This window comes from Larus michahellis, chromosome 3 (genome assembly GCF_964199755.1).
Source record: "Larus michahellis chromosome 3, bLarMic1.1, whole genome shotgun sequence".
Taxonomy (NCBI): Eukaryota; Metazoa; Chordata; class Aves; order Charadriiformes; family Laridae; genus Larus; species Larus michahellis.
The window spans coordinates 131,499,197-131,519,116 of record NC_133898.1 but is presented as its reverse complement, the minus strand read 5'-3'; the positions used below and the strand labels follow the sequence as shown (position 1 = coordinate 131,519,116).

Genomic DNA, 19,920 nt, shown 5'->3' with positions numbered 1-19,920 from the left:
TTATTTAGGAAAACAGCGTGGTCAAGGGCTTCCTAGAACATCAAGCCCAACGGGTGAATAGCGACGTGCCGCCCCGTGTATGTTCTCTTCTGCTTTACATTTTGCCATGTACCAACTTTCTTCTCATTTCTAAACAAAGTTTATCCCCGTTTGTCCTTGCACTGGAGTTGAGCAGCCGTTTCCCCCCGATAATGTTTATCCTGGGGATAGAGAGCCTTTTACCTTTAGGTTTTTAACTTTTGGGCTTCTTACCATGTCGGAGCCTCTCCCTTCCCGATCGGTTGGCACTCTTGCCGTGCACTTGTCCCGGTCCGGATTGGTTTCTCTGGCCCGCGGCTGAGCGGAGCCCCACGGAGCATCTCACCGCCCTGTACGCTGCACACCCGTGTCATCGCTCCTGGCACTGCGCGGAGTGGACTTCCCACGGCTAAATCACGCTGACAGCGTACAGTCACGGGGTACGACTCATTAATACGGCCAGCGCCTTCCCATCCTCCTTCCAGCCACTGCGCCCACCCCGGAGCAGCAGCTCGCGCCGCCTGTCCCCGAGCGCCCCGCGACACCGGCCTGTGCTGCCGAGTTTCACTTCACAGCTCGCTCTGCCGTGACGGGGGCCAGGTCGGGCTGTACGCGCAGCTACCCCGGTCAACTGCCGGGACCCTCATGACTTCTGGTGCTCGTGTCACTGAGGAAGATCTTAAAAAGAGTCACGTCCAGGCTGATCCTCGCGACATTTCAGTAGCATTCTCCATCCAAACTGATTTCCCGCCGTGTGTTGTGTTAAGCACCTTTGAACCAGTTTTTACTTGTATCTACTTCATCTTCCATCTTCTCAAGTTTTAGTACCCGTTTCCCACCCATCAGTTTCTTTTATCATTTTTACTGCTTAAGAAATACATTATTTTGTCTGACCAGAAAACAGTGCACCAGTACAATACGCCGAATTGGTCTGCACGTGCCTCCGGTGCGGTTGTGCTGCCGTCGGTCCCGTTCATCAGCGCGACTTCAGTTAGTCTCCACGTCCAAACTTCCAGAGCCTTCCGTACCACTCACGTCATTTTCTCCTGTTCTCAACCACAGGCAGACCTGGGCTGCAGGGGTTCCTGCACTTCTCTCGATAGACAATAAAAACGTCTTACCTGAACTACAGCTTTTTGTGTCGGCTCTTTCGAAACGCCGCCGGCCGGCCGGAGCGCTTGGGCAGCGGCAGCCCCACGGCTCGCAGGAAGGCTGTCGCTTCTGGCTTGGGCCGGGCCTGAGACATCTTTAATCACCGTCTTCTCGTCTCTGCCTCTTTTTGGGGTCTGTCGCTGTACGAGGTGGTAGAATTTGGGGTTTTTTTGCAAAGAGTTGCGGACTGGCACTTGGCCGGACTCTTGATTCGCTCTTTGCGAGACAGGAATTTCTTCACTGATCTTTCCCTCTCCCTTTTGTGGTCACTCTTGACACTTTTGACGGATCGTGGACACCAGCAGGTTCCCAGCCCCGTCACAGCACCTTTGCACACTCGGAATCGAGCGTGGCGATACTTCAGTCCGTTCCGTGAGGAGAAATCCCCGGCTCCCGCAGGCCCCGGCTCCTCGCTCCTGCTGCCGTCGCTGGCGTGGGACGTGCCCTCGCAGCCCCCCGGCCGCCGTCGGGAAGGGCGCGTCGAACGCAGCTACTTCCCTGAATCCCGCCGTTTAAGAGACATCACGTTGTGATCACTTGACACAGGTTTCATCCTGCTTTTCTTTTTCCCAAATCTACAGTTCAGTGCCCTGAAATGTTTCGGGACCCCGAGAAGCGAGGCCTGAGGGAGCTGCAGCGTGTTTATTAAGGCTGGGTATTAAACCAAAGTTTTCCCCGTGAAATACATCGAAAAACATTTACAGATGTCCACAGCTTATAAAGCCAGAAAAATGTACTGCACTATCGCTTCTCGGCGTCCCTCGGAAGAAAAGATTTAAATTTCATTGACAAATGAACACGAGCAGTACTGCCGACCATAAAATCATATGCTTTTTATTTAACATAAAATGAAACATTAAGATAAAATACACATTCGTCCATGTGCTGAAGAACTACTGTATTTTACATTCATTTATAAAGCAGGTAGTTTTACATGACAAAAATAAGTGAGAGGAAGAGGAAGAGACTCCACAGTAAGACACAAGCCACAGGGTGGGCTTTTGCTTGCCCAAGTGCTGTCCCCCAGGGGCACGCGGATCCTCCAGCGCCAGGTCGGGCGCTGGCTGTTCGTAGCACTCCTCAGGCCCCTGGGAACGCTGGTGAGAAGCTCGGGTGGGATCTGGTACAGCAAAATGAGGGAAAAACTTGAGAAAACACCCTTGGCCAAACTGCACAGCGCGGCACGAGGGCCCCGGCTCTCCCTGCTGGAACCGGCCCGTGCGCCTTTCCAACGCAGGGGTTCCCTTTGCTCAACTACAGCTGCTTTTTTTTCCCCATAGAAACCTCGCCACGTTTCTTATTTAAATTTGACTTTGCAACCGGACGGTGCCAGGGTACGGGCTTCCAATTGCAGAGATTTACGGCAACGGACGGCGCTGCGGATCCAGCCAGGTGGGCTGTTCGCGGGTGCCCGCCGGTACCGCTCCAGACACCAGAGAGAAAACTGCAACCGAACCCTCTGTCCCTGAGGTTCCAGGTGACGCCTGTCCCGCCCCCGTGGGCCCGGAGCATCCGCAGGGACAGAGCGGTTCCAGCCGCGCCGGTTGGGAAACTGCGGCGTGTTCATCCCCACGGCTGCGCCGCTGCTGCTGCTGCTTCATGTCCCCGGCGCTGGCCCTGGGGGCCCCGGAGCCTCCAAAAATCCAAGTCTGGGCCCAGCTTTCCCCATATAAACCCCCTCGCGCAGCACCCGAGCGGTCTGAACTGAACGGTGTTTTCTGCCTGAAGCCGGGGTAGGGAGGAGTGGGGGATGCGGCCGTTACCAGGGGAACAAGGAATGGTTTTTTGTAAAAAGTGCAGCAGATCAAAACACGTTGCTGTTCTATCTTTTGTCTAACCCATGTGTCTTAAACATGAAAACCAAGAGAAAAGCTGTAATTCCGTCTCAGCTCTGCGGTGACTTTGCAAGGTGCGATGTCGCCAGGGGACTGAGGTGGGGCTGGTCTCGACGTACGCGCGGCTGAGCCCGGGCTGTGCGTACACACGCACCCCCCGCGGCCCCCAGGGGCTCTGTGGATGTACACCCCCGAGCCGCGGGGCCTCCTTACGCTGCAAGTGCCTACGGCGCGAGAGCCCCCTCCGCCTGGCCCTAGCACATTTTGACACGGCGTTGCCTGCTACGTTTTGATTTTTTCAAGAGATTCCAATAATAATTGTAGCAGTATAAAAATACCATATTCCTGCCTTTTCAGGTCTCAGATTTGTACTTTTAAAACCTGACTCGTTAATGCTTCTTCTCCCATATCCAGTCTCCTTCCCTGCGAGTCCCAGCGACAGAGAATTGCTGTAACCCCTCCCATTGCGCCCGGGAGTCCTGCGGCTCCTTGCCGGGGCCAGCGGAATAGTGTAAATGTCGCTTGAGATTCATCTGAGCCAAAATGGGCATCACGGACAAGGGGCTGCGGCAGGGACACCGTCCCTCCTGCGCTGCGGGGCCGCTGACACCTTTCTCCCAGGAGAGATTTGTGATATATATATAAAAATACATATGTGTTTTATACATGTGTGTATATGCACACACAGGACTGGGAGCAGCAAGGGCAGGGGCTGCAGGTCTCCCCATCGTTCAGAGACAGCACAAGCGCTATTTGCTCTGTAACGAACGGTCCCGGGACGCGGTGCCGGGAGGCAGCGGGGGAAGCTGACGTGCGGCGCCGTGTAGCTGGGGTTGATCCTCGCGGCGCCGTGACCCCCCGATCCGCACCCCGCCGCTCTCCGGCCGCCCTTCGCTCTGCCTGGGCCAGACGCCTGCTCGGGGAGCACCTCGGGTTCCCGTTCCCGAGGAGAATTCACTCCGTTTCTAAGAGCTGCAAAGACGTATCGCCCTCTGCAGCGAGATTTTCACCAGAATTCCTACAAATTACAAAAAAATAATCTGCTTTGGTAGTGTTTCCTTGAAATCATCGGACTCTTGGTGCACGGTCTGAATTCCCCATAAGCACCGCGAGATGCTCACACGAGGAATCCAGCTATTTATCAACACGGCAGCGGCACGGCAAAACCCGGGAGCTTCTGATTTTGATTTGGTTGAGCAGCTTCGGTAGCAGCAGCTCTCTGGCTCTGGCGGTAGCGCCGTTGTACGAAAGATCCACCTCGAGTCTCGTCTTCTCACCAGCGATTTATTCTGGGCCGTTACGAGGCAAATGGGCGAATATTAACGGAACCCGAGGGGACGCGGGGCTGCGAAGCGCTCCCTGTGCCCTGCCTGGAACTGCTCGGCTCCTCCCGACGGCGTGGGCTCCTGCGCCGCGGGTTGCGCGGCCCCGCAGCTGCCGCATCCTCTCGCCCTCTGGCCCTTTGGCTTTTAAACATTATTACGTGCTCAAATCCAGCCAGCTCAAATACTTTTTAATACATTGAAAATGTAAAATAAAGAATATATGAAGTACATACAGTATATATATACATATTTCAAATACTTAAAATTCTTATGTAAAATATGGTTTTTTCTATATTATTTGTGTAAAAATACATTTTTAAATGGTGTCAACTTGATTTTTCTGTACATACCCTCTATTCCAATTTAAGTCCCTTTTAAAAAGGCAAAAGACAGACAAAGGTTTAGTATCTTCTAAACTGCGTTTACAGGCCTGTTGTCAAAACAAGAAAAGCACGTGGTAAACAGTATCGGATTTCTTCTTTTTAAGAATTCCCATTTTTATTGCATTAATGGAAAAAAAACTGACTCTCTTCATTTCTCCTGCTTGTAAAACTACCCTTGGCCTGGCTGAGGAACTGCACACGCCCATACCCTGTTTATCTACTCCATAAATCATCCTCTGTCTTTTTTTTTTTTTTTACAGATACTAAAATATATATTACTTAAAATATATTACTGTAAGCTCTTAAAATTGATCTTCTGTTATATCAAATGTATAGCATTAAAAAAAACAACCTAGGCAACAAAGAAAGTTGTGGGTACCACGACCCCAGGGGAGGCGCCGCTGGCAGAGCCCCTGCCGGGGCTGCGGGTGCCCGGGGGCGCTCGTCTCCCCCCGCAGCAACTAATCCCTGCTACGGCCGGGGTGATCCAGTGTGCGCACCCCAGCCTCGCCCTCCCGCCGCCGCGTTTTCCGAGGTGGGACTCTGAAGTTCAAACCAGCCCGGCCCCAGGACCCTCCTCCACCGACGCCCGGGGCCAGCAGAGCCGCGGCGCGACGCCAGGGCCGACGCCAACGGTGGCTTTCCAACAGCTCGCCTTAAGCGGAACTCCCGAGAGGAACGCAACCGTGTCCCCAGGGCTTCCCGCGTCCCTGGGGAGGCCGTGCCACAGAGGAAGCTGCTGGCCTTCAGGCCCCTTCCCAGGCAACACCCCCACCCCGCTCTTCTCCCAGAAGACCAGGCCACCGGAGCGGTGGTGGCTTCTGCCTCCAGCCCCACCACAGGCCACGCGCTGCCACCACCTCTGGCCCCACGGCCATTCGTGTGGCTGCGCAGCGCTGAAGCCCGACCGGCGCTGGGGAAGGTGGGAGGGTCCCGGGCAGGGCTGGTGCTGGTCACCTCCTGGTGGCCCCCCACAGCCCAGTGGTTTAAATGAAGCGTGAGACGGAGCCCCCCCGGAACGGAGAAGCCCAAGGCCAGCTCCGGTCTCCCACTGTGGGCATGTCGGCAGGGACCGGCCCCGGGATGGTCCCTGCTGGGGCTGCAGCAGCGTGAAGGACCCCCCTCCGACCCGAGGACACCTCCTGGCTGTCAACGGCTCCACCATCAGCTATTTCTTATTGCCACAAGAAGGAGAAAGGCCCCTGGGCCAGCGCAGCTGCGAAGCGTCTTGGTCTTTCCTTCTGATTTAAGGAGGGACATTAAAATTTCACGCAAAATCCCTGCCCCGTGCTACCGACCCACCTCAAAACCAGACCTCCCGCAGGGAGCGGCCCCCGCTCCCCCACGGCACCAGCCCCCGCCGGGGGGTCGCTCTGGCCAGCGAAGCCCCGTGGGGCAGCCTGTGCTTCCAGTTCTCCTGCTGCAGGACTTGGACACGGCCCAAAAGGGAGAATTTAAATGGGAGTATCTCTTACTCAAGCTGCTTTTGCTGCCACAGACATAGTTTGACGTTAGGCTTTGAACACATTTTATCTCGGATTTCTTTCGTGACAGCATTTACTAGAGTGCTGTTCACCTCTGGGGAACGGAAGCGTAATGCTTCCAACTGCGTCACGACACCCCTTCTATTGATAAACGCCGCGTGAAGGCAGGTCTACGATCCTGCTGGAAGGAGCAGCGGGAAGGGCAGGGATGGGGGGGCGGCGGGAGGAGGCTCGGCAGCGAGGCGGCAGCGGGAACGCTCGGCACGGGCTGCGGGATTTCCCCCTTCTCAAACGCGTCACTCGGTAACCAGCGCTGTCGAACACGCAAAGCCGCCACGGATTTATGTCCACCTGCAAGCGATCATTACACTGAGCCCGTTATCTCTAACGATTTCCTAACTACTTAATGCCCTCTTGCAGGCCTGTGGAGACTGGTCCATCAAGCTGCAGCGGGGAGCTCATCGCATACATTAAAATCAAAGATGTGCAGTTAAAAGAATTTATTTTCTTAAAAAGAAATAGAATAAAAGTAGCCCGAGAAAAGTGCTGATCCGTTAAAATATCCCTAAGGCACTGAACGGGGTTGTAAACTTCCAGGTCATCCCGCAGGACGCCCACACAGCTCTGGAGCCCCGGAGCCCTTGGCGGTGGCCGCGTGTCCCAGCCCAGGACGGTGACAGCGGGCAGGCGCCTTCCCTGCGGGACCACGCTCCAACGGCAGCTCCTTCCCTTCCCGAGCGGGCTCACAGGAGCGTCCGTGGCACAGAAAACCCAGCCCGCGCACGGCAGGGGCCGCGTGTGACATTCCAAGGGAGGAACGTGCCGGCCCCTCGGCCGGGGCGGTGACGGCTTTGGCAAGTGCCGAGAGGAGCAATGGAACGGCCTTTCCCAGCCCCGGCGGCGTTAAAAACCCGCGCGCGAAGAGCGAGGTCACGGCCCGCTGCTCCCGCCCCGTCTCCTTCCCCTCACGCCTTGTCAGAAAACCACACCGATAGAGCCAAGGTACGAACAGAATTGATCCAATTACGCCAGCAAAACCGCTTTGCTCTTATTTGGGGCAAGAATGACTTTTTCAGTTTATTCTGTAACTACCACCGATCTTCAAATCGGATTATGCCGGGGATCTGCCGTAGCCAGGAACGAACGTGTCGGCCTGAGGATTACTGCACCGCCGGAGCCTCTGCACGTCCAGACAAGGCTGGAGTAACAGGGACGGGACAGACCCTGCTCCCAGCGCGACCCCTCGGGGCACGCAGCTCCCACCCGTTTCACACTGCCTCCCCACAGTTAAAAATCCGGCAGAAATCCCTTTCCCAGCCCAGGAGACGGAGGCAGGCGGTGGGGGCTGCGCCGCGCTGATGGACCAGTCGGGCCCGGGCAGGGGGATGATCCCCGCTCCGGCGCCTGGGCTGCAATGGGAGAAGCCAACCTCTGCCGCTCCGCAGGCACGCACGCGCCGAGCGGGGGGAACACGCCGAAGCCGGGGTGGTTCGTGGGCTACAGCCTCCGCCAGCGCCTGCGCAGCACGACGGAAACACTGGGAGGAATTTGTGCGTAGGGTTTCGGGGGGATTTTTTGAGATTTCAGTTACAGATTAGAAAATTTGACTTTATTTCTACTACTTAAATCCTCTTCGTCACTGGATGTCTGAGCTGTGCTGCGTCGTTCGAAAGGAGGGGTCACTGCTCCCCAGTGAATTAGCGATACGCAAGACGAAGGTGCGCGGCAGCCCCTGCGCCCGCACACCACCCACCCTGCCGGGAGGCGGCCGGCTCTGCTGGGCAGGGAGGGAAGCGCCTCTGTCACGATGCCATGGCGGCTGCAACGCTCCTTTTCTTTATCGCTACCAAGTAAATCACCACCCGCTCCCAGCAAACCCCGCCGCTTCCCAGGTGGTTATTTCTGCTCTTTCCCGACAGCTCAGGGGTTCCGGGCGAGGGGAGCGCCGCGGCAGTCACAGGGGGAGAAAAGGGAAGGCTGAGGACCCCTCGCAAACCAGCCGTCCCACCTATTTTGTTAATATTGCTTCATCTTAAAAAGGCCTTTGGATTAAAAGTGAATTCAGTGCTTTGCCATCAAAAAAGATACAACGATCCGTTACCTGACCGAGGTGCGGGATGGCCCCCCCCCGCCCCCCACAGCGACAAGACGGGACCGGAGGGGATTAGTGACCCCCGTGGGCTTGGTTTCCCAAGAGGAACGCCACATAAACCCTCGACGGGACGCGGACGTGTTGCAATACCTCAAACTGCAGATTGGCGTGTGCTTCGTTAGCCAGCCTGACGTCAGTCCTTGAGAACAGAGTACCATTTTGTAACTGCCTTGATTTCCATTAATCCAAGTGAATGGATTTTGAAGGCTGAAAGCGAGGAGGCGCGTCCCTGGCCGTGTCCCAGGCTCGGGTCGGAGGGGTGCGGAGCCCTGTGCCCAGCCCCAGCCCGGCCCGGGACCGCGGCTGCGCAGACCCCAAGCGGGGACGAGGCCCCATTTGGTATCGAGAAACATAGAGACGCCCCCAGCGGGCTCACGCGAGGCCCAACAAGACACTTGTTTTCCTGTCCCTACCCTTACCTAAATAGAAAATCTCTAGAAATTGGCCAAGTCTGCCTATCGGGGAGGTTGGATGAGCACAGAAAAAGCTTCCCAGAAAGCCGCGGGACCGAGGGTGACGCTCGGTGCACTCCACTCACGTCCCGGGCTGTCACAGCCGACGGCTCCTGACTGCGGGATGGCGCCTCCCGGCTCACTCAAACGCCTCGTGAAAACGCAGGGCTCTGCCGGGTCCCGGCAGGCCAGACATGAAATGCAGTTCAGCACGTGTTTGTGATCTCTGCTTTAAATGGTTCCTGGGATTCCCCGTCATCACCGTTACCGAGTTGGTTTAGTGATTTAAATTCTGGGCTCCTATGGTTAGAACAGTTGCCTTTTTGAGTTATTTACCAGTGGCAAATGAAGACGCTACTTTCCTTAAAACAAGGTTACTGCAACTGCCTCCGTGAAGCGGAGAGGATATGCGAATCAGAAACTCCAGCCAATATTGCACAACCCAGTACGCCTTCGGGAACGGCCCGCTCACAAGGGAAAGGCAATTACTTGAAAGGCTGGTACAACGTTTAACGCCTTCCTACTCCGAAAAATTCAAACTAAAATTTCGAGCAACCAAGTGCGCCCAGTCAGGGCTCGCTGCCTCGGTGCTCCCGTCAGTCAGCACGAACGATTCCTTTCTTGATTATCCAGTTCTTCTCTTGGTCAAGAGAAGCCCAAGCTCAGGCTGAGGTTTTGCCGGGGGTTCGCTCCCCATCTAGAGCAGAGCTCAGCAAAGATGCTGGAGAGCAGGCTGGGGTTAATGAAACTGCAGTACGAGTCAAACGCTATCTCCTAGAAGACTGAAAAAATATTTTTAAACAAAATAATGTGACATATTTACATAATTCCTTAAGTGCAAACTCTTGTCACAATTCACGTAGTTGAGCTCAATTTAGACTCACTGTACAAGAAGGTGCTCTTTCTTTAATGAAAGAAGAACTCTACTCTGTATTCCTGATTCGGTAACGTGTCTCTTGTGCAAGGCAGTAAATTTCCTGTTTCTTCCCATTGTACTTCCGAAAGCAAACCCCAAATCAAGCCATCCTCTTCCCCACCTCCCGTCCCGGTTACCGCACCACGAGGCAGGAGACACAGAGCTTAGAGGGACCAATGCAGTCATCATGGCAGAAGGCACCGCAGCCCTTGCACATGATCATGGCTTTCAACCTGCAGTAACATTTGGAAGGGGAATCCTCCATGCTGCTGTCTTCAGCGAAGGCTTGAACGGGGATGGCCTGACCGTGGCTGCCAGAGTTCATAGCTTGGCTGGTGGGAATGGTGGTTACAGTCACAGAGAAGGACATGACGTTCCCCATGCTGCTGGACAACTGATTGCATTCCGACAGCCCGCTCATGAGAGACCCTTGGTTCACGTCCGGGGAGGTGGAGACATTTATTGTCCCGCTGTAACTGGGCCCGATGAGCTGTGCTGCAGCGCTTCCAGAGAGCTTTGGAGGGTGCGCAGGAGGGAGCAGCGGAGGCTGCTGCTGCGCAGAGTCCGAGGACGGGACAGAAGGACTGAAAAGCTCCGTGTTGCTGTGCATTTTCCCCCTCATTGCATGTGCCATTTGCTCTTGAGCGGCTTGAATGAAATCCCGTGCTAACGTAGTTCCGTCCAAGGCCTGAACGTTCTCCTTGCCGCCTGCTGCCTGCTGAGACGTGGCTGCTTCGGTCTTTACGCCCTTTTTAGCAAGGGCGCTGTGATCCGACGGATTTACGCTATGTGGTACCTGTTCTCTTTCGCACTGACCAGAAACCTGGGCAGCCTGGGGCTCCTCTTTTACACTCATACGCTCACGTTCATCACCAGTACTCTCATCATCTGCATCCCCTTCGTCGCTGCTGCTGCCCTGGCCAGCTGTCTCCTCACATTCCCCAAATTCCGCTTTGGGAGCATCAGCAGGACTGTTCAGACACGAGCGGTTTTCAGGGTTCAAGGAGAAGCCTCTCCTCAAACTCTCCGAACCACGACCGTAGGTGGAAATGTTGAGCAGGTAATGACCAGACATGGCAGGCTTGGATGTCCTTCTGCCCGTGAAACCCAGCATAAATCGCTGGCTGGTGGAGCTGTTCTCTAACTGGAAACCCGAGGGGGTGAGGTTCAGTTGCGAAGGCTGAAGGACCGGCAACAAATTCTGCCTCTGGACCCTCTTGATAAGAGTCTGAAGGATCTGCTCTTGCGTTGTTTTGCTGAGCGCCTCGTGGCACTGGTGCTGGTCAGGACCGGGGTCCTTTCCCGAGGGGAGCGGAAAGGTCCTTGGAATGTGAGGCAGAGGCCTGTTCTGGCAAAAGATCTTCCCAAGCTGTTGTGTGGGTAAACTCGATTGTCTTTCACCACCCTCGGCTCCAGCGCCACCCCCGGCTACGCTTGGAGCGCTGGATGCTGCCGCTGCCCCTTTTTCTTCAGGAGAGGCTAATGGGACCGGTTTCATCTCTGCTTTGGTGAGAGGCTTCGGCAGGATTTGCTCCAGAGGGACATTCTTGCCTTGAAGAAGCTGGGTGACCAAAGGGTTGTTCGCAGGAATGCTGGAGCTTGGTTTTGGGAGGGCCCCGCTTGAGCTCGCGTGCGTTTTAAGGCTGGGCGCTGCTGGGGAGGTACTAGAGGGTGGGACAGATGGGACCACACCTCCAGCCTGGGCTTCTGAGCTCACGGATGTCAGTGAAGACATGGGAGGGGAAGGAGATTTGCTTTTAGAAACATCTGCGCCGGTCCCTCCTGAGGCCGTGGATGCTACCTTCGTTAGGTTTGTGCTGGTGTCTGCTGTGGACATGGTGACACAGCCCGTTCCATCCCTGACAGCTGCTGCCCCACAGGCCTGGCTTGGACCTGCCGGAGCAGAAGGTGCTTTCTCTTGTTTGTCACCGCTGCCAGCATACGGGGAGCCTGAAACCTGGCCCACAGTCACACTGGGGGGGCTCTGGTTTGTCCTGTGGGTTTTCTCTAACGCCGACACCGCTGCTGGGGGGGAGCTGGTGCCCGTGCTGCCGGCTGCAGTTCTGGGCTGCAGCGCGGACGTCTGCTGTAGTTGTGCTCGAGAAGGATCGTGAGGCGGTGCCGGGCCCGGGGCCTGGGTCTCCATTTGGGTAGATGTCCCTGGACAATGGGGAAGGAACCTTCTCGAACTTCCCCCGCTTCCAGTTCCTGCCAGTTCCAGTGCATTTCCTCGAATTCCAGTTTCGTTGGTTCCACTTGCCGCTGCGTTACTCTTCTCTCCTCCACCGCCCGGTGGGCCCCCGCCGCCGCCCGGTCCCGGCCCCGGGACAGCCCCCCCTGTCGAGGCGGCGGCAGCGGCGGCGGCGGCGGCAGCAGCCGCTGCCCTCTGAGCCTTGGCTTGTTGGGCTCTTGCCTTGATGTCTGCCAAAGTTCTGGCCCCAGTTCTTCCCGGACTGGTAAATGAGATGGGGAAACGCGCCCTGGGAGAGACCTGGCCCGCAGGAAATGGCATCGGGGAGATTCTGGAAACAGGAATCTGAAACAGAGGAGCAGAGCACAACTGAGATACGGGAACACTTAATCCACGAGTTTAGGAACTGAAGTGTTTATAGTTGCAGTCTCAGAGAAATCATTGTAGTTTTGGAGAAATCCCTTTTCTCCCTCCCTGGCTAAATAATAAAAGACGCGTGTGATCTCCACTGTCCGGCACGGCTCACGCGCGTCTCTTACCATCTCTGACTCAGACCGGGAGCTCGGCCCTTGCAGCCGCAGGCTACAGCAGCGCACCCCTACTCTAAACCTGTCAAGCCCCTCAGAAAAGGGAGGTTGTTCCAGACTCAGCACCTGTTGTCCCTGTTCTAGGTCTCATACTTCATTCATACGTCACTTATATCCTTTTAAAGGTCTGTGTCGACATTCTGCTTGATGCTGCGCCGCTCTGCTACCCCTGCATGTTTACGCGTCTCCTCGCTGGCTTTACCCAAAGCAATAACCATCTCTCTGCCGTGTAGCTGTGGGGAAAACGCCAATACTTTAGTCCTGTCTTCCAAAACACGTCCCGCACTCCCCTCTTGGTTCCAGTTTACTTTCTGCAAGTTTGTGCTTTCTAACGCAAGCGATGGGAGGAGCGCACTGCCGTTGGTGCTCTCCTGTCTCCACTGCAAGGACTGAAGCCAGTATATTTTGAGGTTACATTTGTTTTCACGTTTCTGCAACACCTCGCTGCCTCCCACTCCGCTGCTCATTAACCCGCTCACCGCTTCTTTTTTGAGGAACGACGTGCCCTCTGCCTTACAGCGGAGACTATTTGTGATCGCCCTTAAATTCGCTCTAGGATTAAATTAAATCCCATGTTTATTGCACTGGAAGGCCAACCTCTCTTCCTGTAGGATATTTCAGATCTCTCTTATTAACAGTTTTCCCCCAATTTTCTGTCACTAACAAATTTTATTAATGCTTTTGTACCTTTGTGCCATCCTTATTAACGTAGTGTGAATAGTGAACCATTTTGAAAACGTCATGTTTGTGTACTTCCTAGTATAAAAGAGTCTTACCAGGAGAGCAGAACTCTCAGGACATACAGAAATACGGTAATTAGGCAGTTTTCCATTTACAACTTCTGCCTAAGGCCCCGAACCAGGGAGCTGAACTTCAACCACAGCAAATTCGGGGGGAAAAAGCACAGGCTCTGCGCTACAGAAACCAAACTTTTCAATTCGCACAGTCACACAGGGCTGTAAAAAAGCAGAATCAGCGATATCGTACACTGCAAACTTGTGATCATTTTCTGAGACGGTATCAAAGGGCTGAATTGAGGGGGCTTGTTCCTTACCGGGGGGTTTCCTGGCAGCTCGGCAGTAGGTGTGTGGGCCTATGACTGGCATCTCAAGGGCAAGAGCACGACATCGTCCAGGCCAAAGCGGGACCGTTCCCGCCATGCTTCCCGCCCACCTGCCCTATCCCGGTGGCGATGGGTTGCCCGTTCCCTTTCCCAGGTAGGTTCTTGCTAAGCCTCAGCAGCCAAAGGCCTTTTGGAATTGAGATATTCCCTACATCGCCCTCTCCTGCTGCCTGGTCTGACACCACACTGCATTCAGCTGGTGGAAGTGAGAACTGCATTATTTCTACATGGTCTTTTTTTAAACACGGGTAAATAACGTAGTTTCTGGAGCTGATACAACCGAGGAAGCTGCTGGTAGCATTCTCTCTGGACCTGTTACTGTACTGCTGGGGGTACTCACACCTCTGCAAAGCTCTGCGCGCTCCGGGCGACAACTGGCTTTGTTGTTACGGTCTCGCAGCTCCTCCGCAGCTCCCCCGTTTCCAACGAGAACCGCAATGCTCCCTGTAAGACCCTGTCTCGGGCTTTTGCACAATTCTCTGAGCTTCTGGCACACAAGATCTTTTAATGCATGTGTACGAGAGATACTTAACTGAAGTATCGGTGATCAGCCAGCCAGCAGATTCCCTGTAGCCAACAGCTGAGCTCTTACATTTTTGGATCAAGTATTTCCCTCGCTATAATAAGCAAGTACCACAACTTACAAACATGACTAGAACCCAACGGACAAAGCGCTTCTGTGAGGGCCACCAGCTGACGTGACCCACGTAATAGGGATCTGTCCTCGCTTCTCTTTACCTTGAGTGGGGGCACCCGTGGCACCGGGGTCCCCGCCGCAGGAAAGGACTGGGGCTGGGCCCGAAACGCCTGGCGGTGCTGGCAGTTCTCCATCATGCGGGGCTTTTTTTCAGGAGTGGTCAGAGCTTCTTCATGACTCTCTGACTTCCTCTTATGGGCTTCAACGCTGACTTCCATTTCTTCGCTTACAGGGGGCTTCTTTTCTGGTGGTTCTGGGGCAACCACTGGACTTTTCACGTCTGCTACTACTTCCCCTGCTTCGGGGCTCTTTGGTTTACTCGGGGCCAAAACTGAGGTACTGACAGTCTCTCTCGCGAGCACTTCCTTCGAGGCAGCGTGCTTTCTCTCTTCTTCAGGCTTTTGACTCACAGCAGTTTGTGGTTTCTCCGGAATGGCTTCTCCCGGGACTCTCTCCTTGACAGGCAGAGAGCGGTCGCCAGGTTTCACTGCGCACCCACCCGGGGAAACTGAGGCCTCCGCGGGTTTGGCTGCTTTGGGCTGCGTGTCCTCTCTTCTTTCCTCTCCTGCTCTTTTCATCGCTGGTGCTTCTTGGACTGCTTGTGCTTTAGATTCTAGGGGAGAAGGAACCTCCTCTTTGAGCGGCGCCAGAGCGGCTGGCGCGCATTTTGGCTGTTCAGCTGCTGCCTTTTCAGGCTCTGTCTCGGCAGGGCTGGTGTTTGCTGTCAGTCTCTTCGACTCTTCAGGACTTAGTCCGGAACTGTCAATAAAACCAGAATTTTTATTTTGTAAAACATTCTTGCAAAAAGCATATTATCCTCATGGAAACAGAGAGGATTCTCTGTGTACCACACCCTAAATAAATGTGTCTCTCACACCCGATTCTATGCCACCATCTTTGGAAACCTTCTGTACCGTTCGTACTTCTGCATGAAACAGAACTTGCTAGCAATGTTTACAACCAACTAAAGGAGACACACGGAACACAGGCTCGATCTAGTCCTCTACCCAGATACACATTTTCCAGGCTGCAAATCCCATGAATTTGGCCAGCAGTAAATATTCCCTTTATTGGCCACCACAGACTTATCTCCACAGCACGCGAACCACCCCACACAGCTCGCGTCTGACTGAAGCTCATATGGGGACATTTGCGGACAGGGACACCGAGAGCGTCCCACCGTTTTTTCCAGGGGAACGTGGCTACTGCCAGAACCACCGACGTACCCTTAGCTTAGAACTGACATTGCCGCCTTTCTCCATCAGCAAAAAGCTGACAGATAATACAGGGCAATATTATTAATCCATCCTGAATTATTCATCCATCTTTATTTGTGAAAGAAATGAAGAAGCTGGGACTCTAATTCCCAGAGCGACGTCTGGTTTAGGATTAACTTCATCCATCCCTCTTAATGAAATATCAAATCTGTTTTTTTGCCCAAACATGAACCCGTAACACTCGATGAAGCCTGTCTGGAGGAAGGCTGCTGTGGGATTGATTTCTACCAGGCAAGCTCTTAGGAGCTGGAGAGAACTGAAGTCCTGCTGTTGTGCAGGTCACCTCCATGCCTATCAAACCTAATATCCTTCTATGATAAGGTGACCCACTTAGTGGATGAGGGAAAAGCTGTGGATGTTATCTACTTGGATTTTTGCAAAGCTTTTGACACTGTTTCCCACAGCATCCTCCTGGAGAAACTGGCTGCTCATGGCCTGGACAGGTGTACTCTTCGCTGGGTAAAAAACTGGCTGGATGGCCGTGCCCAGAGAGTGGTGGTAAATGGAGTTAAATCCAGTTGGTGTCCAGTCACAAGTGGTGTCCCCCAGGGCTCGGTGCTGGGGCCGGTTCTCTTTAATATCTTTATCAATGATCTGGATGAAGGGATCGAATGCACCCTCAGTAAGTTCGCAGATGACACTAAACTGGGCGGGCGTGTTGATCTGCTTGAGGGTAGGTTGGCTCTGCAGAGGGATCTGGACAGGCTGGACCGATGGGCTGAGACCAATGGTATGAGGTTCAACAAGGCCAACTGCCGGGTCCTGCACTTGGGTCACAACAACCCCATGCAGCGCTACAGGACTGGGGCAGAGTGGCTCGAAAGCAGCTCGACAGAAAAGGACCTGGGGGTGTTGGTTGACAGCCGGCTGAATATGAGCCAGCAGTGTGCCCAGGTGGCCAAGAAGGCCAACAGCATCCTGGCCTGTGTCAGGAATAGTGTGGTGAGCCGGACTAGGGAAGTGATCATCCCCCTGTACTGGGCACTGGTGAGGCCCCACCTCGAGTACTGCGTTCAGTTTTGGGCCCCTCGCTACAAGAGGGACATTGAGGTGTTGTAGCGTGTCCAGAGAAGGGCTACAAAGCTGGTGAGGGGTCTGGAGGACAAACCTTATGAAGAACGACTGAGGGAGCTGGGGTTGTTTAGCCTGGAGAAGAGGAGGCTGAGGGGAGACCTTATCACCCTCTACAACTACCTGAAAGGAGGTTGTAGAGAGATGGGGCTGACCTCTTCTCCCTGGTGACAAGTGATAGGACGAGGGGAAACGGGTTCAAGTTACGTCAGGGGAGGTTTAGATTAGATATTAGGAGACATTTTTTCACTGAAAGGGTTATTAAACATTGGAATAGGCTGCCCAGGGAGGTGGTGGATTCACCATCTCTGGAGGTGTTTAAAAAAAGGGTAGATGGGGCACTGAGGGACACGGTTTAGAAGTGGCTCTTGTCAGGGTAGGCTAAAGGTTGGACTCGATGATCTTAAAGGTCCCTTCCAACCTCAACAATTCTATGATTCTATGATTCTATGCTGTCCTGCCATCCCCCATCCCCCTAAAGCTTCAGAATGTGGCTGTCACCACCATCTTCCAGCCCAGAGCTCCACACGTGGTTACATCCTGGTTTTCAGCGCTGGGAGAAGTGGGTGAGTCAGCTGAGTACAGCTCTTTGCTGTACCACCAGATGACCCGCATTCTGAACCCCGCGTATTCCTGCACCCGGTACCGCAGCCTGCCACGTGTACACGCACAGCCCAGCCTCCCGCTCACCCCGGACCCCAAACTATCAGCCACGGAATGATTAAACCAGGGCTTGCAATAATCCAAATGCTCTGGAGGGTTAAACATCACAGATGAATGGGAGGAAAACTGGCTGACAGTCCAAGGACAAGCATAAAAGCTCACTGTCGAGATGCAGGATAAGAAACTCCTTATTAGTTATTTCTGTCTGTTTGTTTTGAAGTTTCTTAGTATAGTTAGTCACACAGAAACCTGAAATCCTCTCCACAGCCCAAAAGAATGGGAAAACCTTGAAGCAAAAAGAAACCCAGAATGGAAGACGTGCAGACTTGGGAGTTTAACCAAATCCGCGTCTGACTGAAGCTGTGAGGAAATACACAGGATTGCAGGTGGGCTGGTGCAAGGCAGAGCGGGCTCACCCAGCTCAGCCCCGTGGGGCTGCCGAGTCCTGGCACGAGAACCAGCGCGGGAGGGGAGCGGCTCACAGCACCGCGGGAAGGAGCGGGGCAGGTTAAGACGTGAGGTCTAAGGGACATCCTCCCCTAAAGAACACAGACCTACCCTGGTTAAAGCATTAGAAATCCTGACAGCAAACACATTGCTTCCAACCCAGATCACTGGGGCATTTGCTCAGTTCTGTGGCAGCCAGACGAAGCGAGAGACCTTTGTCCGGTTTCAGGATTAACGAACAGTAATGTTAATTGACAGACAGCACACTACAAATGCAGCAACAGGTACGTATGGACAGGCAACGCGGGAGTAAAAAGGCAGCTGAATGTCTTACCTCTGGCCATAGTAGCTCTCGAAAAAATGTTCCTTCCACAGCTCGACCTTCTTTTCCTTTTCTATTTCTTGCCGTATTCTTAGCTGCATTTCTGGTGTAAACTCACCTGCAAAACGCAATAAAGGTTATCTTCCAAAAAAGCTGTGGATAAAATGCATCGGGATAACCACAGGAGCCTTCCAGCTTACAGGTGTGAGTCTCATCTCACAGAAGTCCCCTCCTCAGCCTGTGACACTGCAGCCCTGCCTGTGGAACTTCAGCCTTTCTCCTGAGCTGCAAGGTGTTTCATAGAATGGTTTGGGTGGGAAGGGATCTTAAAGATCATCTAGTCCACCCCCTGCCCTGGGCAGGGACACCTCCCACCAGCCCAGGTTGCTCCAAGCCCCGGCCAACCTGGCCTTGAACCCCTCCAGGGATGGGGCAGCCACAGCTTCTCTGGGCAACCTGGGCCAGGGGCTCACCCCCCTCACACCAAAGGATTTCTTCCCAATGATCTCATCTAAATCCACGCTCTTCCAGTGTAAAACCCTTCCCCCTCGTCCCATGGCTCCCCTCCCTGCTCCAGAGTCCCTCCCCAGCTTTCCTGGAGCCCCTTGAGGGACTGGCAGGGGCTGGAAGGTCTCCGCGGAGCCTTCTCTTCTCCAGGCTGAACCCCCCCAGCTCTCTCAGCCTGTCCTCCCAGCAGAGGGGCTCCAGCCCTCCCAGCATCTCCGGGGCCTCCTCTGGCCCCGCTCCAACAGCTCCGTGTCTCTCCTGTGCCGAGGCCCCAGCGCTGGAGGCAGCACTGCAGGGGGGTCTCCCCTGAGCGCAGCAGAGGGGCAGAATCCCCCCCTCGCCCTGCTGCCCACGCCGCTGGGGATGCAGCCCAGGCTGCGGGGGGGTTCTGGGCTGCCAGTGCACGGTGCCGGCTATGGCCAGCTTCTCATCCACCATCACCAACAAGCCCGCCTCTGCTGCCTGCTCCTTGCAGCGGATGGGCAACAGCTTCATGCCTGACAGTCACAACCCCTTTCCCTGCCAGTGTCCCGATAAATGCTTTATGTGGAACAGCGCTTATTAAACGAATACCTATGTGTATGTATGCATGCACTGCGTAACTGCCATTTTCGGAAGGACGTGAAGCTATTGCCCATGCAGACGGCAGAGCAATACGGGACCTTGCACCGACAGTGGTGGATGGCCGTGGGGAAGGTTGCACGCAACAACATCAGAGACTTCTTGCCCAGCACAAATGATAGAAAATACTTCGGGTAACGGATGCTGTTCTGTCACTGGCAGGTGGGAAACAAAAAAACCCCTCTCACACATCTGAAGCGCACATTTCACACATATGTGTATTGTGGTTTGTAAGAAATGTTTCCTCGTGTCAAGTGCGAACCTTCCCCGACGCAGTTTGAACCATTAAAGTTTGTAAGGTCGTATGTTAATATTTTAAGAGTTCATCATTAGACAAGAAAGCTTGGTTTTTTAACACAACTGCAGTGCTTTGGTGACAGACATGTGGCCTTGAGCCTCAAGACTTCGTTCATTCTCAAGGTTTCTCTTGTTCACACATTTTGTTTGTGCTCTTTAGCACAGGAGGAAACAGTTACTAGAATCCGATCTTTTCCAACACTGCAGTTATCAGAGGGGATGCTGTAAAGATATTAACAGAAATTGGATACTTTCATCACTGCGCAGTTTGTTTCTCAATAATTTTCTCTAGTCAAATAAGGGGATTGCAAGAAGTGCTTGCTGAGTTCGCCCTCCATGCAGTTATCAAAATACATCCAACGGGAACCGAGAGTGTGTCCCTTTTCAGTGCAGTTACGTG

At 54.1% G+C, this 19,920-nt stretch overlaps 1 protein-coding gene across 8 annotated transcripts in view; it reads right to left on the bottom strand.

Annotated features, from left to right (window-relative positions):
• Positions 1–1,983: 1,983 nt before the first annotated feature.
• ASXL2 (ASXL transcriptional regulator 2) overlaps positions 1,984–19,920 on the bottom strand; it is a 126,829-nt gene continuing 108,892 nt past the window's right edge. For all 8 annotated transcript variants that reach the window (XM_074582232.1, XM_074582233.1, XM_074582236.1 and 5 more), the window contains 3 exons: positions 18,108–18,213; positions 14,357–15,074; positions 1,984–12,253 (listed from right to left, as the gene is read on the bottom strand). In XM_074582232.1, the coding sequence (XP_074438333.1) occupies positions 9,851–12,253; positions 14,357–15,074; positions 18,108–18,213 (3,227 nt within the window). In that variant the 3' untranslated portion in view covers positions 1,984–9,850. The remainder of the gene's footprint in view (positions 12,254–14,356; positions 15,075–18,107; positions 18,214–19,920) is intronic.